We start from the raw sequence: 17,974 nt of genomic DNA on the forward strand, positions 1-17,974 counted from the left end.
ATCGCCGTACCCTTCACGTGCCAGTTCTCCGCCTGTGTGGATGCTGCAGGGGAGGAAATCCTGTGTTTCTTTCTGGTGTCCTGTTTGTTATGGATCTGCCTGGTTCCTGGGGCTGAAGAGATGGAGCCATGCTGCTCTGAGCAGAAAGCCCTTCCAGAGTGTGGGCGGGGCTCTCCCTGCACAAGTCCCTGAAGTGTGTGGGGAAGGGGAAGGCATCTGTCATGGAGTGATGGGCAGGACCCTCAGTGTGGCTCTCGCTCCTTCTGGGGCTGGCCCTGGTGAAAACATAAGCCAGGGAAGTCCCTGTCCTGCTGTGTTCTCGTGGGTCTTTTCTTCCAGCCCTCCAATCCCTCCTGTAGGAAATCCAGTTTCCATGGAAGTGGTTTAACTGTCGCGTCTCCTCCTGGCCAGGCGTTCACTGTGCCCCTTTCATTCTTGCTGACATCGGGGGAATCTATCTGCGCCTCCCTCCATGCAGCGTGACCACGCTTCCGGTTCCCTCCATCGCTCAGGGCAGGTGGCTCTCCTCCTAGGTCTCCATAACTGCATGCGAGGGAGAGAGTTGGACAGCGACATGGCTCAGGTCCTGTCCATGTTGAATGCTGGAGCCTTCCTAAGGCACCGAGAATGTCAGAAGGGCAGGTTTGGAGCGAGCTTCAGCATTAGGGACAGGGATGGCTCTGAGGACCCTTCGCAGCCCACAGGGGAGAGGGAGAGTGGGCAGGTTTTCCAGGGCCTGTGGGAGGGGGGATGTCGCCTGAGGCCAGCCTGAAAGGCCACAGAAGCAGGATGGGCACTGGGAAACATGACCGAATCCTCCTAGGATGCCTCCCTACACCTTGCATTGGTTGTTCTCTTCGTACTTCATGACCTGCATCATCATCAACAGCCACATCTTCATGTCCGTCTTCCTGGCCATGGTCTACAACAACAACCTGCAGGTAAGTGCCTGAACCTGGAGCTGGGGGCCGCAGGGAGGTGGGAGCGCCTCTGCTGACCCTTTGGAGGCGTCCCCTATTGTTTACTTGGGTGGAGCTGAGGGCTCCTTTGACGTCTTGCTCCTTTCTGCTCCATGGAAGTCTCTTACCAGTCTTCCTGATGGGGCTCAGGATGTATCTGAGGAGATCCGAAGGACAGTGGTTAGCCAGGATACCCACCCTTGTGTGGCAAAGCTCCTGGCTCTGCTTGTTGCTTTTAATGCCTCCTGAAGCTCATGGCTCTTTGCAGTGTGCATGTGCAATGGGACTGGGTATATTCTCCAAGCTTCCACCCCTTCCCCCTCAAATGGAAGGGAACACTCTAGAGCCAGCCCTGTGTGCTCTGCTTGTGACCACTGGCCTCCTGTGGGCAGAGGCTGGGCAGAGGTTTCTGAGTGCCCGGGTGGTAGGGAGCTGCATTTGCCTGGAGCTGCCCAACGCCCAGCCATCCCACTCCCTCGCTGCATGGACCTTCTTTTACTGTAAAACTTACTGCACAGAGAAACCTTTCCTGAAAGGTCAGTTTTCCTTCTGGCTCTTGACTTTTTGGTCCTGTTTTGAATTTCCTGTTGCTGAGGGGTGTCCCCACTGGGGGCAGGTAGAAAGCTGGGGAGAAAGACAGGGCTTGTGGTAGAGGGCAAGAGAGCAGTGGAACTGAGTCTCAGAGCTGGACTTTGAAGACATTTGGCTCTATCAGGGTCCCAAGGAACCTCGGGGCCTCCTGGCACCAAGGCCAGGCCTCCCCTGGTGGAAGAGGCTGCTCCTCAAGGTCTGGGTCTCTCTTGGCTTGAACTGCTGGACAAACAGTTGATGTGCCTCCTATGCCTCGAAACCAGCCTTCCTTAACATGCATCATCCAGCACACATGTCTTAGATGTGCTTTTTGTGCCTGGAACCACCCAAGGTTCTGCGGAATCCACAGTGACTGAGACCCTTTAAGCTGGTACCGTCCAGCTGTGGGAGTCCATCACCTGGTTGCTGTGTTGTGGGACAGCCTCAGGGAGCAGTAGGACTGAGTGCAGAAGCTGGACGGCTGGTTCTAACCTGAGGGGTGTTGTTGAGTTTCCTCCCCTTCTGGAAAGTTCCCTGTGGTCAGACCAGATGGCAGCTGTAGGAGTCCAGCTCCCACAGGGGGTCTCAGGAGACGAACAGATGGTGAGGAGTCGTTGAAAGGGGGTGCAGAGACAACGCAGACACCAAGATGAAGGTGCTGAATCCAATCTTTACTTGTGAAGTTAATCATATATACTTTTCATTTTGGCAGGCTCACAGTACTTTGTGGTTACAAAACAGAAATCATTATTCAAAGAAACAAAGTATTACATAGCTACAATTAGAATAGAAGAATGTATCTTGGCTTATGCATAAGCAAGCATTTTTTACTTTCAGTTCACTTTGCTTTGAGCTGTTTCCACTTAGTTTTTAATAATAGTTAGAAATGTCCCAGACTACTGGCCTACACCTTGACTATTCTTTCTTGACTAGAATTGGTGCCACTGTTATGGTAAGCAGTTAACTTTGAAAGAGAGGCTACTAATTTTAATCAAACAAGAGCAAGAGCACAAACCATTGTGCACAGGAACAAGATCAAGTTGCCCAGTACTAAGCACTAATCTGTCTTCTTAACATTAATTCTTCTTCTTTAGATTTTAATTTAATTTCTCAAAAACTTCCTCGACTGTTTTTCCTACAGGGGGTTTCTCATTAAACATTAACAATTTACATTCCACAGTTGAATCATTGCATTTAGAGCAAACAGATCTATTCTTTAGAAGTAGTTGCATTAATTGGGAAATTCATGCTTTTTCCTTCATACTTAATGGTCATATGAGAAGTCACAACTAGACTTATTAAAGGAATACAAAAACAAACCAGCCCATTCCCAGAAACATACTGCGCTCCTCCAGAGGATGGATGCCTGGCGCCATCCACCTCAGTAGGGCCTTGCCATTGCCTGAGTCAGGGGAGGCGGGCAGCAGGCAGCCTCAGCTGTCTCCTCGTCTCTCTGGCTGTCTTAATGGAGCCCTGTGTCCCTCTACCTGTGTCTCTCTCCCCTCAGTGGTGCCCCAGCCCCTTCCTTTCTGGAATCCTTCCTCTGGGGCGGAGTGGAGTCTGGAGCCTTCTGCTGTCGGTCTGTTTCTCACCACAGATTGTCCTCCACGGGTTCCCTCATTGACACTTGGTATCTGTGACCGCAGGCGTGGTCAGCAAAATTGACGTGGAGCAGGGAAGGTGACGTCCTGCTCATTGGCTGACCCGTCAGTGACTCTCCCTGAACTCCTCCTTGACCTCCACGTGTTTGGTGTTGAAGAAACGGACATCTTCTTGAATCTTCTCTTAAAATACCCAACTCTGCTTTTCTAAAAACGGGGTTCGAAAACTTGCCTCCCTGAAATGTCCCCAGGTGCTGGAGGCATTCTGCCTTCTGAAGGTCAAGGTGGGCACCGAGGTTGCGGTGAAGGAGGCTGCGTGGAAGCAGCTGGTGCCCGACATCAGCACCTCCCACCTGACTTGGCCTAGAGGTGGTTAAGGCCAGAGGGGACTCAGGGATGAGACTGTTGTCACATTGTACTGAGGAGGAAACTGAGGGCCAGAGAGGCCCTCCTTAGGGCAGAGCAGGAACTCCCTCCCAGGACTGGGTCTCTCTCTGTGACCCTGTGGTGCCTCCCAGAGCCTGGCAAGGGTAGAATGAGGGCTGACCAAAACCAAGGGAGTCCTGGCTGTGGCCTGTTCTGAGTGAGCAGGACCCAGTGGGGGGAATGAGAAGAAGGAGTCTCCCTCACCTGTGGACGGTGACTGGAGGACCAACACACACACACACACACATACACACACACAGACACACACACGCACACACACAACACGTCTCAGGCTCCTGCAGGGCAGGGTTGGCCTTGAGAGAGGCCGCCTCCTTAAAATTTGCAGCCGGCTTGCTGGTTGTCTTCATTCCAATCCTGCATATATGACACACACAGCACTGTTGCACAGATGTGCACATACAATGTGTGTGTACACACTGCTCTCCTGCACACACATTAAACATACTGAACCATGTGTGTGCGTGCACATCAAACACTGTCCTAGGTCCTTCTCCACGAAGGCCCTAGAAGCCCCTGCTGTTATAGATGCCCAGACACTCAGCTCTGAAATCACAGGTGCAACTGAAGAGTCCCAGCTGGACCCGCAGTTGCTAGGAGAAAGTGGTGGTAGGTGTGGTAGGGCAAGTGGGAGTCCCCTAGACACAAGGTGACTGACCTGTGACCTCCCTGGTCTTGCAACCTATGATGCAAAGGAGCTCCAGTATCCCAGCCATGCCCACCATGCCCGCCATGCCCACCCTGCAGATCCAGTCCCTTGTTGATGTTTTGGACACAAGTGGTCACTGAGGCCCTGTTCAGACCTTTGGGTTCAGCATTCTGGTTTTCAGATGAGGTTCGAGGACAGTCAGTCATTGGGCAGTGTCAGCCCCTACCATTACTCTGGGGTGCGTGCTGGTTCTTCCTCCCGGGTGGACAGTGGCAATAGCAGCAGGACCCATCCTCTCCAGAATTTGGTCTCTCAGGTCCCCTGAGGACCTGAGGATGGACATCAAGGACGGGTGGCTGAGGGCTGTCTCAAGCAGGCTCTTCTGCTCAGGCCATGAGAATGTCCTCCCTAACATCTGCCTCACCCAGAATTCCCAGGAGCTCCACGCCAGGGGGACCCTCAGCTTTGGCCCCACAGCCTAACAAGCAGCATGCCCCAGCTCACACACTAAAAACTGAAGAGGAAACATGGAAGCCAACCACAGCTGCAGATTGCCCCAGCACCCGCATGAACGTGTTCACAGCTATTACACCAATATGCTGTCATCCTGGACCTCTTGCACATCGGAGCAGTCAGGGTCAGTGGAACTTCCATAAACCACTGATTCTCTCACAGGGAAAGCAGAGATACCCATAGATGAAACCTAAAACACTAGCAGGAACAAGTACTTTTATAGATAAAATACCTTTAAATTCAAGGTGCACATTTTTCTATTTAGGAGCCACTACACCATTTTCCCCTTAGGATCGGGGATCTGATTGATCAGCACATTACAGTTTTGCCATGTTGAGCTCCCTGTTCTGTAACACTCTGTGCAGAACACATACCTTCCAGGTGCCCCATGTCCTGACAGGTGTCGGAATAGCGGTGTCAGCTTGAGGCTGGATTTGTCTGATGGCCACATAGTGATCGTAGCCCCCTGATTATGTGAAATGCTGAGCTGGACCTGCCTCTCTCCCTCAGAAGGAATCCCCAGGATACCTTCACTCACCTTTGCTTTTCCTAACCAAGGCCCCCTTCATTCCAGGCATATGGTAGAGCAGGTGTGCAGTGATCTTTTAAGGAACTCAGGTGCTTTGCTGGAGCACAGTCCATCTCAGAGTGTCCTGGGCAAATTCTCACCTTGACCCCTACCATCTCATTTACTCTATTCCTATGACACCCTCTCACCCAATTATGCATCCCCTGGCTGTGCAAACCCTGAGTTCCAACTCCGAATTGCTTCAAAGAGTGTAATTAGGTGACCGTTCAGTTCAGTAAGTAAATGTCTACTGGGCCCCTTCGTGGGGCAGGCATAGCATTGGGCTTTGGGGTTACAGAGCTCAAGATCCATAGTCTCTGCCTTCACGTTGACATTCAAAAGAGAGAAAAGCAAACTGGACTTTTAGCCACAGTTGGAGAGAGAGCAGAAAGACCTCAGTCTAGACAGATTGAAAATGCTGAGCAAGGGTGGAGGGAAGCGCTGGGCTGGGAGCCATCCCGTGGGACCCCAGCAGAGATGTGTGTGCCCTTGGGAAGGACAGCACTGGGGAGGTGGGCATGGTCCAGACCTGCTGCAGGGGCCCTTTACAAGAGAAGCCAGTCCTTGGCGTTGACTCTAAGCTGCTGTTATAAAGTCTCAGGCCTTTCACTGACTTGTACGTGAAACTTCCACCCTGGCTTGACCTAAGGCTTTGGGGGTTGGAATTTTCATATTCTTTTTAGCTCTCTGCCAGAGCCACCTACCTCCTGGCTGTGCCCCCTGGGCTTGATGATGTTTTTTATTAAGTAGAACAGCTGTGGCAATAATCTGTGATAGCTAGATTATTCACATCATCAAAATGTTCCAGTTTCTGTCTTCTCCTGGCCCTGTTCCAGAGAAACTTCACCTGGTGATTTTCCAAAATCATCTTAGATTCCTGTTTGCACTTTCTCTTAATCCAATCATTAACAAACATTTGGGGGCCAACTGCTGGTGTCCAATCTGACAAGACTATCCCACCTCCCTGACCCCATTTCCCACCATTTCTGTGTGCAGACCCAGGTTTCAGCCAACTGGTCCTTGTTTAAAACACTCCCACCACTGGGCCTTTGCCCATCGGATGCCAGCAGCCTGGACCACCATCCCTACGCCCTGCTCCTTCCACAAATGCTGCTCACGCTCCACCTCTCCACCCTCAGCCCCCTTCAACCTTCAGTGGCCATCCCGTCTGACTTGCCATTTCCTGGCACTCAGTACTTGTAACAAACCAAGCTTGTCACTCGGCTTTTTCCAGTGACATCCTACCTCTAAGCCTAGATAAAACACCTTGTTCAGACCCAGCACCTTACACAAAATCCAATCTGGAGTGAGGACTGTGAATGTCTGTGTTGATAATTTTCACCTAATTCTCTAATAACGAGCTTTATTGTTTTACTGGTTGACCTAATTTGCCCATTTGGGTTTTGTCTGTAGTTTTCTCAATGTGAAGCGCACCTGATCCTTTCCTGTGATCTTGCTGTAATTACTCTTCTAGTTCCTTTACCATGAATGAAGAGCAGGGGGCTGAGGAAATGAGGAACAAGGCTCTTTAGAGATGCTAAGGCAGCCATCAGGGCTGGAGCTGCCCCACTACGTCCCCTCCCTGGTCCTGGGGCATCTTTCTGGCACACGAGCCAGGTGGCACACAAGCCTCAATGCAGGGTAGCCAGGTGAGGCAGCAGCGTACCACAGAAGCTGCACACACACAGATTTGTGCAGCTGACCCTGTAGGGCACTTGCCTGGTGGACATGGGCATCAACCTGGCAAGGTGGTTAGTTAGACTTCAGGTGAGGGCACCTGCAAGGACCAAGGGTTGCAAGGTTCTTGTAAGCACTGAGTAGAGTATGGCTAAGACTCCAACCATGTTCGGCGCATAGTAGACAAATACTCGGTACTTAAAAAATATCTGTCATGTGGAGGAACCGCCTTTCCTCCTCTGTCTCTTCCTCCACTCTCTTCTTTGTTTTTCTTGGCTATAGAGAAGGGTTTTTTTTTTTTCAATTTCATCTCTAATCTAGCATCAGAAACCCCTAAGACCTGTTAGTAAATGTAAGACCCTGGAAATCTGCATCCTTCACAAGCTCCTGTGGATGCTTTTGCGGGCTCTGTGATTTGAATATCTGGATTTGGATATGGTTTGTCCACCCAAGGTTCATGTGAACATAAGGGCATTGAGAGTTGGTAGAAACTGTAAGAGGTGGCACCCTGGCACGGGAGAGGTTGGTCCTCCCAGGACCAGATTAGTTCCCTCGAGAGTGGTCTCTGACAAAGTGAGACCCGGGATGTGGTGGGTCGATGCAGCATGAGCACCTCAGCAGAGATGGGCAGCCTGATTGTGCACTTTTCAGTCTCCAAAACCTTGAGTCAAAATAAGCCTCTTTTCCTTATTAGGTGCCCAGTTCTGAGTATTTTGTTTTAGTGACACCGAACAGACTTAGAAAATCCACTTTTGAGAAACTGATCTAGAATCAGAGGCCCAGTGGAGGCTAGCCGGAGGCCTGTCCCCTGTAGAGACTCCCATGAAAGTTCACTAAGTACACAGCCCTTCTCCTTGGACAATGTCTCCTGCTTCCAGAGACTTCCATCTGGTCATGGGCAGGTGCAGATCAACCTGGATGTAACCTTAGATTTGCTTGTAACTGGCTATGCACAGCCTACTTACCCCTCCAAGATGCTGCTTTTGTCTATGAGTGGGGCTCCCAGGGCCACCTCCCTTGTGGGCTGTTGTGACTTCCAGCCCTGCTGCAACCGAGGCCCCATGAAGGTTTGCTAAATTGGACTAAACAGGAACCGCTTCCCCGACAGCACGTTGACAAGTCCTGTGGACATGCGGCCAGTGCAGAGCCCCCCTGCAGACTGGACCCATGTGGGAAAGGTCTGAAAAGGAGGAGAGCCTGGGTGTCCTGGCAGCCTGGGGGAACCCAGCCCAGCAGGCAAGGGTGATGGCTGCCTGCCTGGGGCTTTGTTACGCTGGTTTATTGATATTCTTCCATTAAAGAAGAAGTTGGCCACGTGATGGAAGACCTCATTTGAAAAGAGCATTATAGATTTCAGAAGTAACTACTGTTTCTCTAGTGAATAATTTGTATAGAAATCTGCTAAGGTCTTGGAGTATGCAAATATATTTGAGATGCATCAGAGAGTACATATGAAAAAACAGCACTATTTATCATGTTATTTAAATAAAGTGAAATATCATACCAAAGATTAAAAGAATTAACTTTTGGGAAAAAAAAGCAAAAGGGTGCACTAGTATTTGAAATAAGGTAATAATAATTTTTACTATAATTAGTTGTTTCTGAGCCTCATTTCACTCTTTAATTTAATTATCTATCCATTGTGTTAAGAACACCTATAGGTGTTAAACTATATAAGGTACATATATTGTGGTGTGAGGTGTTGTTGGAAAATATTGGCATTCGGTGAATAATGCCATCAATTTTCTGTTTTGCAATATTAAAGAACTATTTCAGATTAATTGCAATGGATAGTTTTGTTTAAAGGTAAGAGTAGTTTTTCAATGTAGAAATTACTAAGAAAAATTTAGATGTTCTCAAAAAAGTTTGTAACAACCATATTTGATGAACTTTGTGTCATAATGTATACGAAAAGTTGCTTCCCTACCCCAAACCAGACATCATTGGAATAACCTTGTATAGTATCAGCACATACAAGTGAGGACTTTTGCATCTTTTCTCCTTTTACTTACCACATAAAACATGGCCTATTTTTCATAAGCAAATTTCTATGCTTGATAAACATCTCACACATCTCAAAATTCACTAGGAGGGATCCCTGACATACAAGAAACAAACATATCTGAGATAGTGTATAGATTAATATCTGAAGAAGTTCAAGAAAACATTGATCTGGCCATGAGATGGTGCAGTAACTATATAGAAAGCTAAAAATTGAAATTGAAAGAAATATATTACTCCTGAGAATTACTATGAATCAAATAGTCTTTGGAAGAAGATATTTTAAGTAGGAAGCTCTTGAGACTGATGTCCACTGCATCTTTTATATAAATATTTGCTCTGGTTTTGAGGGCCACAGATTTTAGCCAGTAAACTCTTGGCCTCGTATAGAATAATCAGAAAGCCCAGCATTCTCTTTTTATACCTAGGCATGGTTTACTAAATATCCATTGAGTTTTTGCAGACTTTTCCCTTATTTTGATATACAAAGCCCATTAGTTTTGTCACATTCAAATTCATTCATTCTTCAAACAGCAATTTAAAGAAATGAGATCTAGTAAATTGTGGTTAGATCATTGGGGGAGATGCTCTTGGAAAGGGTTAATGTAACTTTTGTGGGGCACAACATAGTTTTATTAAAGCCCGTTGTTAAAAAAGAGCAAGGCTTTTTTTCTGAATTTCTCTGACTTCCTGTCTCATTATGTTCTCTCTATCTCTCAAATGAGCCCTCATCATAATGCCACCTCATGTGTAATGCAAGTGAACGAGCTGTCACAGGAGCTGAGAAGATTCTGGTAAAGTGCACTTAAATCTTCAGAACTATGTACTCAAAAATATTTTTATTTATTTATAAGTTGTAAAAGAACTTTATTTAATTTATTTGTTTTTATTTATTTATAAGTTGTAAAGAACTTTATTTAATTTATTTGTTCATTTTTATGTGGTGCTGAGAATTTAACCCAGCTTTTTGCATGTGACAGGTGAGCACTCTATCACTGAGCCACAAACCCAGCCTCTCAGAAAATGTTTTTATGCATTTATCTCTCTTTATACATTCGCATGTTTCTGGTATTTTTCTATAAGATTATAAAACAGACTAAAACAACCTCTGTGTCTGAAGAAGACAAATGAGACTTTGCAATGTATTATCAAAAAGCTCTCTAAAAGCTTTAGAATAAGAACTGCTATGCATTCACTGAGTGACCTTTAGTGAGTGATCTTTGAGTCTCAGGCATCTTACTATGAGAGTGAGTAGAAAATCTAAGATTTCATTTTAAAAGCTCTGGTATAGTTTAGATGGTAATGGCTTAGCATTTATGATTCTTATTTGTTTTTATAATTCAAAGGTGATATCTTGTATTTCTTATATTCCTTATGGTGCTTAGGTTAATGTATTGCCATTTACTTTGGGACTCAAATATGTAGAATTTATTTTGTTGAGTAAAGCAAAAGCAAGAGTGGTTCCTTAGAATACAGCAAAGACTCTATAGAATGTTTTTATTTTTAATGGGAAGAATTGTCTCATTGCTAATGATTATAGATAGAATTCACATCTTGATGACACCCATTAATCAGAAATGGTCTGAACTGACTAGATCAAAACCATTAGAAAACCATGAATAAAGAGGCAGATTAAAAAAATAGGTTTGTCTAGCACCATTTTGAGTCTCCTATTAGAGTACAAATTATAGTATTTTTTTTTACCAGTGAAAGGACTCAAACACATGTAGCTGCATTTTAAGCCTCCTGTAATCACACGAGTCACCATCAATCATAATACCATTGTAGGAAGAGAAATGTAGATCTTCACAGGCAGAAAAATCAACTACAAAAAGTGCAATTTGTCTTATGCAAAAAAAAAAGACCTCATTATTTATGTCATACTTCTTTTAGCTCCCAGGTAACATATCTTTGAGCTCAAGATATTCAACCAGAAGAAAGTGGATTTTTTTTATGCTAGATGAGTTAAGAACTGATATAATTAGAATGTAAACATATTTTGATATGGGGTTCAGTTGCTTCAAGAATGATGGCTTGCCCAGGAAAACAATACAGGAGATATTGTCCTCCACTTCACCAAAAATTTTATGGCAAAATTATTATTTGTTTAAATTAAAAGTGGAAGCCACAGGCAATCTACAAAAGGTATTGAAATGTCATGATGAAACATCAAACTGCATTTTTTTTGTCATGTTTTTGTATCATTGATTGCTGTGGAATTTGAATGTTTGATATATAAAAATTTATTTAAAAATAAACATTAATATTCTTTTGTATTTTTAGGTAATTTTAAGGCTGATAGCCTAAGGTCATAATACACAGTATAATTACCTCATATTTTTTAATGTAATTCCAAGACAAAGGTGTTGGGATATATTTTTTTGAAAAACAATATTTTTGCTAAGTATAATTATGTTGTTCCATGAATCATACTTTTCTATGCAGTAGAAAATTAATAGAAGTGAATGCCTTGATTGGGGCTGCCAAAAGGTTTATGTTATCTTGTCCTGGTGAATTTTGTGGCAGAATATATGGAAGATGAAACAGAAGATTTCTGAAATTGTGTATTTTTGTTGCTGGAAACTGTTGAAAGGTACATCATTTTATTAATGAAAATGACTGACTAAAAACAGCAATGTTGTTTAAGTGTACATACAGGAACAAATTCTTTGTTAAGCCAAAATTCCCTGTGTAGCCAGGGATGGCTGAAATACATTATACTTAGACTCTGGTAATATCAATTCTTTTTAACTTTAGTAAATTTTTCTAGCTCAATAAATCTCTCTCTATTCCTTTTCTTGCTTTTCAAACCAGAGGAGCAATACTTGTCTTTTTTAACTTTCTGATTGTTTCCCAATTTGACTGCAAGAAAATATGCAGAAAACTTTTGGAAAATATTACAAAGCATACTCTTTTTCTTTCAAATGCTGTTTTAGCTCAAAGTGGATAACTTATCTTTCTTCACTTACCTTTAACTGATTATATGTCCATTTTCCCCCTAGCATTTGGAAACCACACTTCATCCACTATTGGTCTCTTGGTCTTTACAAGTTTTTATTTCTATATTGTTGTATGTTGATCTGATTGATTTTTCTTCTCATTTAGTGTAGTTTCATGTATAATTAAATTGGTATAAATATGTCTATATTGGAGAGTGTACGATGTCCCCAGACTTTGTTCTTAGGCATATGTTGCTGTAAACTCAGTTCTTCATGAATTATATGTAATGTTAATAAAATTGTGAACGATATTCAATATGATTTTTGTATGGATTCTGTGTATAAGAAGCTTTGACACTATTGTAGCTGAAAAGCCAACATTTTATGATAAGAAACTTGATCTTAACATACAACCTCCTCAGTTTACCTCTTACTACTTGGTCGAGAAAATTAGACTATAAAACATAACTCATTGATTATTTTTTCATAAGTATATATCCCAACTCCTTTGTGTTGGAATTACATTAAAAAAATGACTCCAAATCCATTTCTCTAACTCCTGCCCTGAAATAACACTACCTATAGTATAACAAGAATGTCAGAATTTACTAATGTACATGAAAACACTGATCATTGACCTCATTCACAGAAAAATAAAATGTCTCCAATGAGGATGAAGTCTAGAAGGCCATTATGCACACAAGAAAGATAAAACTCTTCTCTCCTCTAAGAGCTACCATTAAGTTTGTGGAAATTCAGTCTATTAAAATCACTAGGAAATGTTAAAATGCTAAAAAGTTAAAATTTTAAAATTTATAAATCAAGACATAAAAATCTGGAGCTTATTTTCCTATATCTATATCCTTCTTATAACTCTTAATTTCACCATAAATACAAACAGAAGCAAATAAGGATCTGATTCATGCAAATTGTATTCCACATTAAGTTTGATTAAAATGTGTAAAAGTATTAACAGACGCTAGAGTATTATTTACTCAACAGTATGTTTTACTGTTACAGAGAACATTTAGCCAAGTGGAACACTATGATGTCTGTCATTTAAAAACAAGATGCAATACATGAATGTTAACATATAAGCAAATATTTAGTTAAAAAGACATATTGCATACATAAGGTAAATAGTTTCAAAAAATGCACTGCAAACCTGGCATGATGGTCCATGCTTGTAATCCAAGCAAATTGGGAAGCTGAGTAGTTTCAGAAGTTTAAATTCAGCCTCAACAACTTAGTGTGGTTTCAAGCAACTTAGCAATACAGTCTCAAAATTTGAAAAAGTGGAGAAAGGGCTTAGGATTGTGGCTCAGTGTATAAAAATACCTAAACTTAAACTGAAATACAAAAAAAAATAAAGTTTAAAATATTACACTTCAGTGTTAAACATCAAAAATAGATTTCATATAATTCTGTTCTCAGTATTCAAAAGTAAAATAGTAATTTTTGACTTAGAAAAACAATTATATACTTTGAAAGATGAGGTTTCTTCACTATGCATGTATGATATTTATGACTGATATTTCTAAACAATAATTTAATAATGCTTAATAAATTTAAGCAAAAGTTAAAGACAACTACTTGTTTTCTAAACTTAAATGAGTTCTGTATTTTACTGATCCTCATATACATCAAGGTGTAATATATAGATAATAACCTTACCATACTCTCACAATTATTATAAATGTTTCATTGTTATATAAGGCATACATTTTGGACAAAATCTGTTCACTGTTCACTACTAGTATGAGTTTTCATATATTCAATGAATTTAAAATTTAAATACATTTTGGAAATATTATTTAACTTTTTAGAGTTTCTGGGCACAATAAATTCTCCAAAAATAAGCAGTGTTTAAGAAACATGTAGCTACAATTTTTTTTTCCATTTGTATTCTCTCTAACTAGTATGTATCCACAGGTGCTGAGTATTGGTGATTAAATTTTAGAGGCATTGTTACATTGTCAATTTTCACATTTCAATTCTTTCTCTATGCTATGCTTATTGTAATGAGGATTAAATAGTGTCCCTTACTTAGAGTAATGGTACAATGTTCTCATTTGTAGAGCTTCTCTCCAGTGTGTTTTCTCTGATGTCTAGTAATATATGACATATAATTTGAAATGTTTCTACATTCTCTACATTTATAGGTCTTCTTTCCAGATTAAGTATCCTACTGGTGAAAAGAATTGATTTCTTATTAAAAGCTTTGCTGCATTGTTTCAATTTGTAGGGGTACTTTTCTGTATAAATTCTGGTGTTAATAAGGTTTAGTCTTTCTCTTTTTTTAATGTTTATTTTTTTAGTTGTAGTTGGACACAATACCTTTATTTCACTTATTTATTTGTATGTGGTGCTGAGGATCAAACCCAGGATCTCACACATGTGAGGCTAGCACTCTACCAGTAAACCACAACCCCAGCCAATGTTCAGTCTTTCTTTAAAAGTATCATCACTTTATTCACATTTCACATTCACCAGGATGTCTTCTGCTGTGGTGAATAAAGTTTTAATTTTTATTAAAAGCTTTTCCTCATTATTCACATTTGTAGGGCTATTCTTCAGTGTGAGTTCTGTTGTGGTGAATAAGGCCTGTTATATTGCTAAAAGTTTTGGCACATTTCTTATATTTGTACGGCTTCTCTCCAGTGTAAATTCCTCTGTGGCAAATAATGTGTAATATTTCAGTAAAACTTTGTCACATACTTTGCATTTCTGAGGCTTCTCTCCTGTGTGAGTCTGTTGTGGCAAATAAGGTGAGATTTTGGACTGAACACTTTGCCACAAGGCTTCTCTCTTGTGTGAGTTATTCTGTGGCAAATGAAGGTGTTTTTTTTTTTTGAGTAAAAAAACAGAAGCCCTACATTTGTAGGGCTTCTCTCTAGTGAGTTCTCTGTGGTGAATAAGGTATATTTTTTGATCAAAAGCTTTGCCACATTCTTTACATTTGTAGGAATTCTCTCCATTGTGATTTCTGCTGTTACAAATAAGGTTTGATTTGTCACCAAAAGCTTTGACACATTCTGTACATTCGTAGGGCTTCTCTCCACTGTGAGTTCTACTGTGGCAAATAAGGTATGATGTGTGACCAAAAGCTTTCCCACATTCTGCACATTTGTAGGGCTTTTCTCCAGTGTTATTTCTCCTGTGGTAAATAAGATCTGATTTTCAAACAAAAGCTTTGCCACAATCTTTACATTTGTAGGGCTTCTCTCCAGTGTGAGCTCTTCTGTGGCCAATAAGGTGTGATTTTTGACCAAAAGCTTTGCCAAAATCTTTACATTTGTAGGGCTTCCCTCAAGTGTGAGTTCTCCTGTGGCGAATAAGGATTGATTTTTGACCAAAAGCTTTGCCACATTATTTACATTTGTAGGGCTTCTCTCCAGTGTGAGTTCTGCTGTGGTAAATAAGGTCTGATTTTTGACCAAAAGCTTTGCCACAATCTCTATATTTGTAGAGCTTCACTCCAGTGTGAGTTCTGCTGTGGCGAATAAGGTTTGATTTTTGACCAAAAGCTTTGCCACATTCTTTACATTTGTAGGGCTTCTCTCCAGTGTGAGTTCTGATGTGGCGAAGAAGGTATGATTTTCGACCAAATGCTTTGCCACAATCTTTACATTTGTAGGGCTTCTCTCCAGTGTGAGTTCTCCTATGATAAAAAAAGGTGTGATTTCTGATCAAAGGCTTTGCCACAATCTTTGCATTTGTAGGGCTTCTCTCCAGCGTGAGTTCTTGTGTGGTAATTAAGGTTTGATATTTGACCAAAAGCTTGGCCACATTCTTTACATTTGTAGGGCTTCTCTCCAGTGTGAGTTCTTCTGTGGGAAATAAGGTCTGATTTTCGACGAAAAGCTTTGCCACAATCTTTACATTTGTAGGGCTTCTCTCCAGTGTGAGTTCTTCTGTGGGGAATAAGGACAGATTTTCGATGAAAAGCTTTGCCACAATCTTTACATTTGTAGGGCTTCTCTCCAGTGTGAGTTCTGCTGTGGCAATTTAGGAGTGATTTTCGACTGAAAGCTTTGCCACATTCTTTACATTTGTAAGGTTTCTCTCCATTGTGAGTGCTCATGTGGCAAGTAAGGTACGATTTTTGACCAAAAGCTTTGCCACATTCTGTACATTTGTAGGGCTTCTCTCCAGTGTGAGTTCTCCTGTGGCAAATAAGGTGTGATTTTTGACAAAAAGCTTTGGCACATTCTTTACATTTGTAGGGCTTCTCTCCAGTGTGAGTTCTGCTGTGGTAAGTAAGGTCTGATTTTCGATGAAAAGCTTTGCCACAATCTGTACATTTGTAGGGCTTCTCTCCAGTGTGATTTCTTCTGTGGTAAATAAGCTGTGATTTGTGACCAAAAGCTTTGCCACAATCTTTACATTTGTAGGGCTTCTCTCCAGTGTGAGTTCTGCTGTGGCAAACAAGGTGTGATTTCTGACCAAAAGCTTTGCCACAATCTTTACATTTGTAGGGCTTCTCTCCAGTGTGAGTTCTGCTGTGGCGAATAAGGTGTGATTTCTGACCAAAAGCTTTGCCACAATCTTTACATTTGTAGGGCTTCTCTCCAGTGTGAGTTCTTCTGTGGCGAATAAGGTATGATTTCTGACCAAAAGCTTGGCCACATTCTTTACATTTGTAGGGCTTCTCTCCAGTGTGAGTTCTCCTGTGGGAAATAAGTTCTGATTTTCGACGAAAAACTTTGCCACAATCTTCACATTTGTAGGGCTTCTCTCCAGTGTGAGTTCTTCTGTGGGGAATAAGGACAGATTTTCGATGAAAAGCTTTGCCACAATCTTTACATTTGTAGGGCTTCTCTCTAGTGTGAGTTCTTCTATGGCAAATTAGGAGTGATTTTAGACTGAAAGCTTTGCCACATTTTTTACATTTGTAAATCTTCTCTCCAGTGTGAGTTCTCATGTGGCAAGTAAGGTATGATTTTTGACTGAAAGCTTTGCCACATTTTTTACATTTGTAGGGCTTCTCTCCAGTGTGATTTCTGCTGTGGGAAATAAGGTCTGATTTTGGATGAAAAGCTTTGCCACAATCTTTACATTTGTACGGCTTCTGTCGATGTTGTGTTCCTCTGTGGTAAATACGAACTTTTTTTTTACTAAGAGCTTTGCAACATTCTTTATATTTGTAGAGCTTTTCTCCAGTATACATTCTCTGGTGGTGAACAAGGACTGATTTTTTATATGATTTCTGGTGTTCACTCTCACTTGTAGTTTTCCATATTTTCTTTTGAGGTAAATAGTTAAGATCACAACTTCTATATTTTCTACTTATCATTTCATGAAATATATGTTTTATGCACTTTTCTGGTGAACATTCTTGGGTATGATTAGGAATCATGGCTGAAATAAACAAAAATTTTAAAAAATACCGAATACACTGGGATAAATATATTTTGCATACATAACATGAATGTAAGGTAAAATAAGTACATCAGGAGTGTAGCTGATTAGTAAGTCCAAAGTCACCATAAATCCCAAGAATATATTAGTTCAATAAAAATGTACAGAAAAAATTACCATGAGAATATTACCCAAATTCCTGTAGAGACCACAGTATCCAAGAGGAGTACATTATTAAGAAGAGTAATATAATAAAGGGTAGAAAAGTATCATTAACAGCCTTTTGTCCTTTATAAGATAGTATTGTGTATTTAGGAAATTTCTACCAGCTACCTTCACTGTCAGTAGAATAAGAGAAATGTAAAAAATATACAAACATTCCTGGCTTTTTCAAAGAGTGTCCAAAATATGGTTTTTGTCTACCATGACACAGGGACATGAAAATAACGAGTACATTTTGAGTGATAATACCATAAATATTCAACAAGGGTACAGAGGCAATGGACTCTTAAAAAATATGAACAAAAAATTTACCAAGAAATATACACATATGTCTATAAATTTTTCATAAAAACATTTCAAAAGACTATAAAAACCTTGCACAGTCAATGGCCATAACACTTGGATGAATTCAACACATTACACTCTAGTATAATAAATTGATTTTTATATTTTTACATTCGTGTGATATG

General features: G+C 41.4%; 1 protein-coding gene across 1 annotated transcript; it reads right to left on the reverse strand.

Moving 5' to 3' along the window:
- Window positions 1-242: 242 nt before the first annotated feature.
- On the reverse strand, window positions 243-17,091 carry LOC144249348 (uncharacterized). Its single transcript, XM_077791587.1, is given in 5 exon segments — window positions 243-543; window positions 844-1,116; window positions 5,111-5,174; window positions 14,798-15,593; window positions 15,595-17,091. Coding segments are annotated over 5 exon segments (2,931 nt in total).
- Window positions 17,092-17,974: the final 883 nt, after the last annotated feature.

The sequence above is a fragment of the Urocitellus parryii genome, chromosome 11, assembly GCF_045843805.1.
Source record: "Urocitellus parryii isolate mUroPar1 chromosome 11, mUroPar1.hap1, whole genome shotgun sequence".
Taxonomy (NCBI): domain Eukaryota; kingdom Metazoa; phylum Chordata; class Mammalia; order Rodentia; family Sciuridae; genus Urocitellus; species Urocitellus parryii.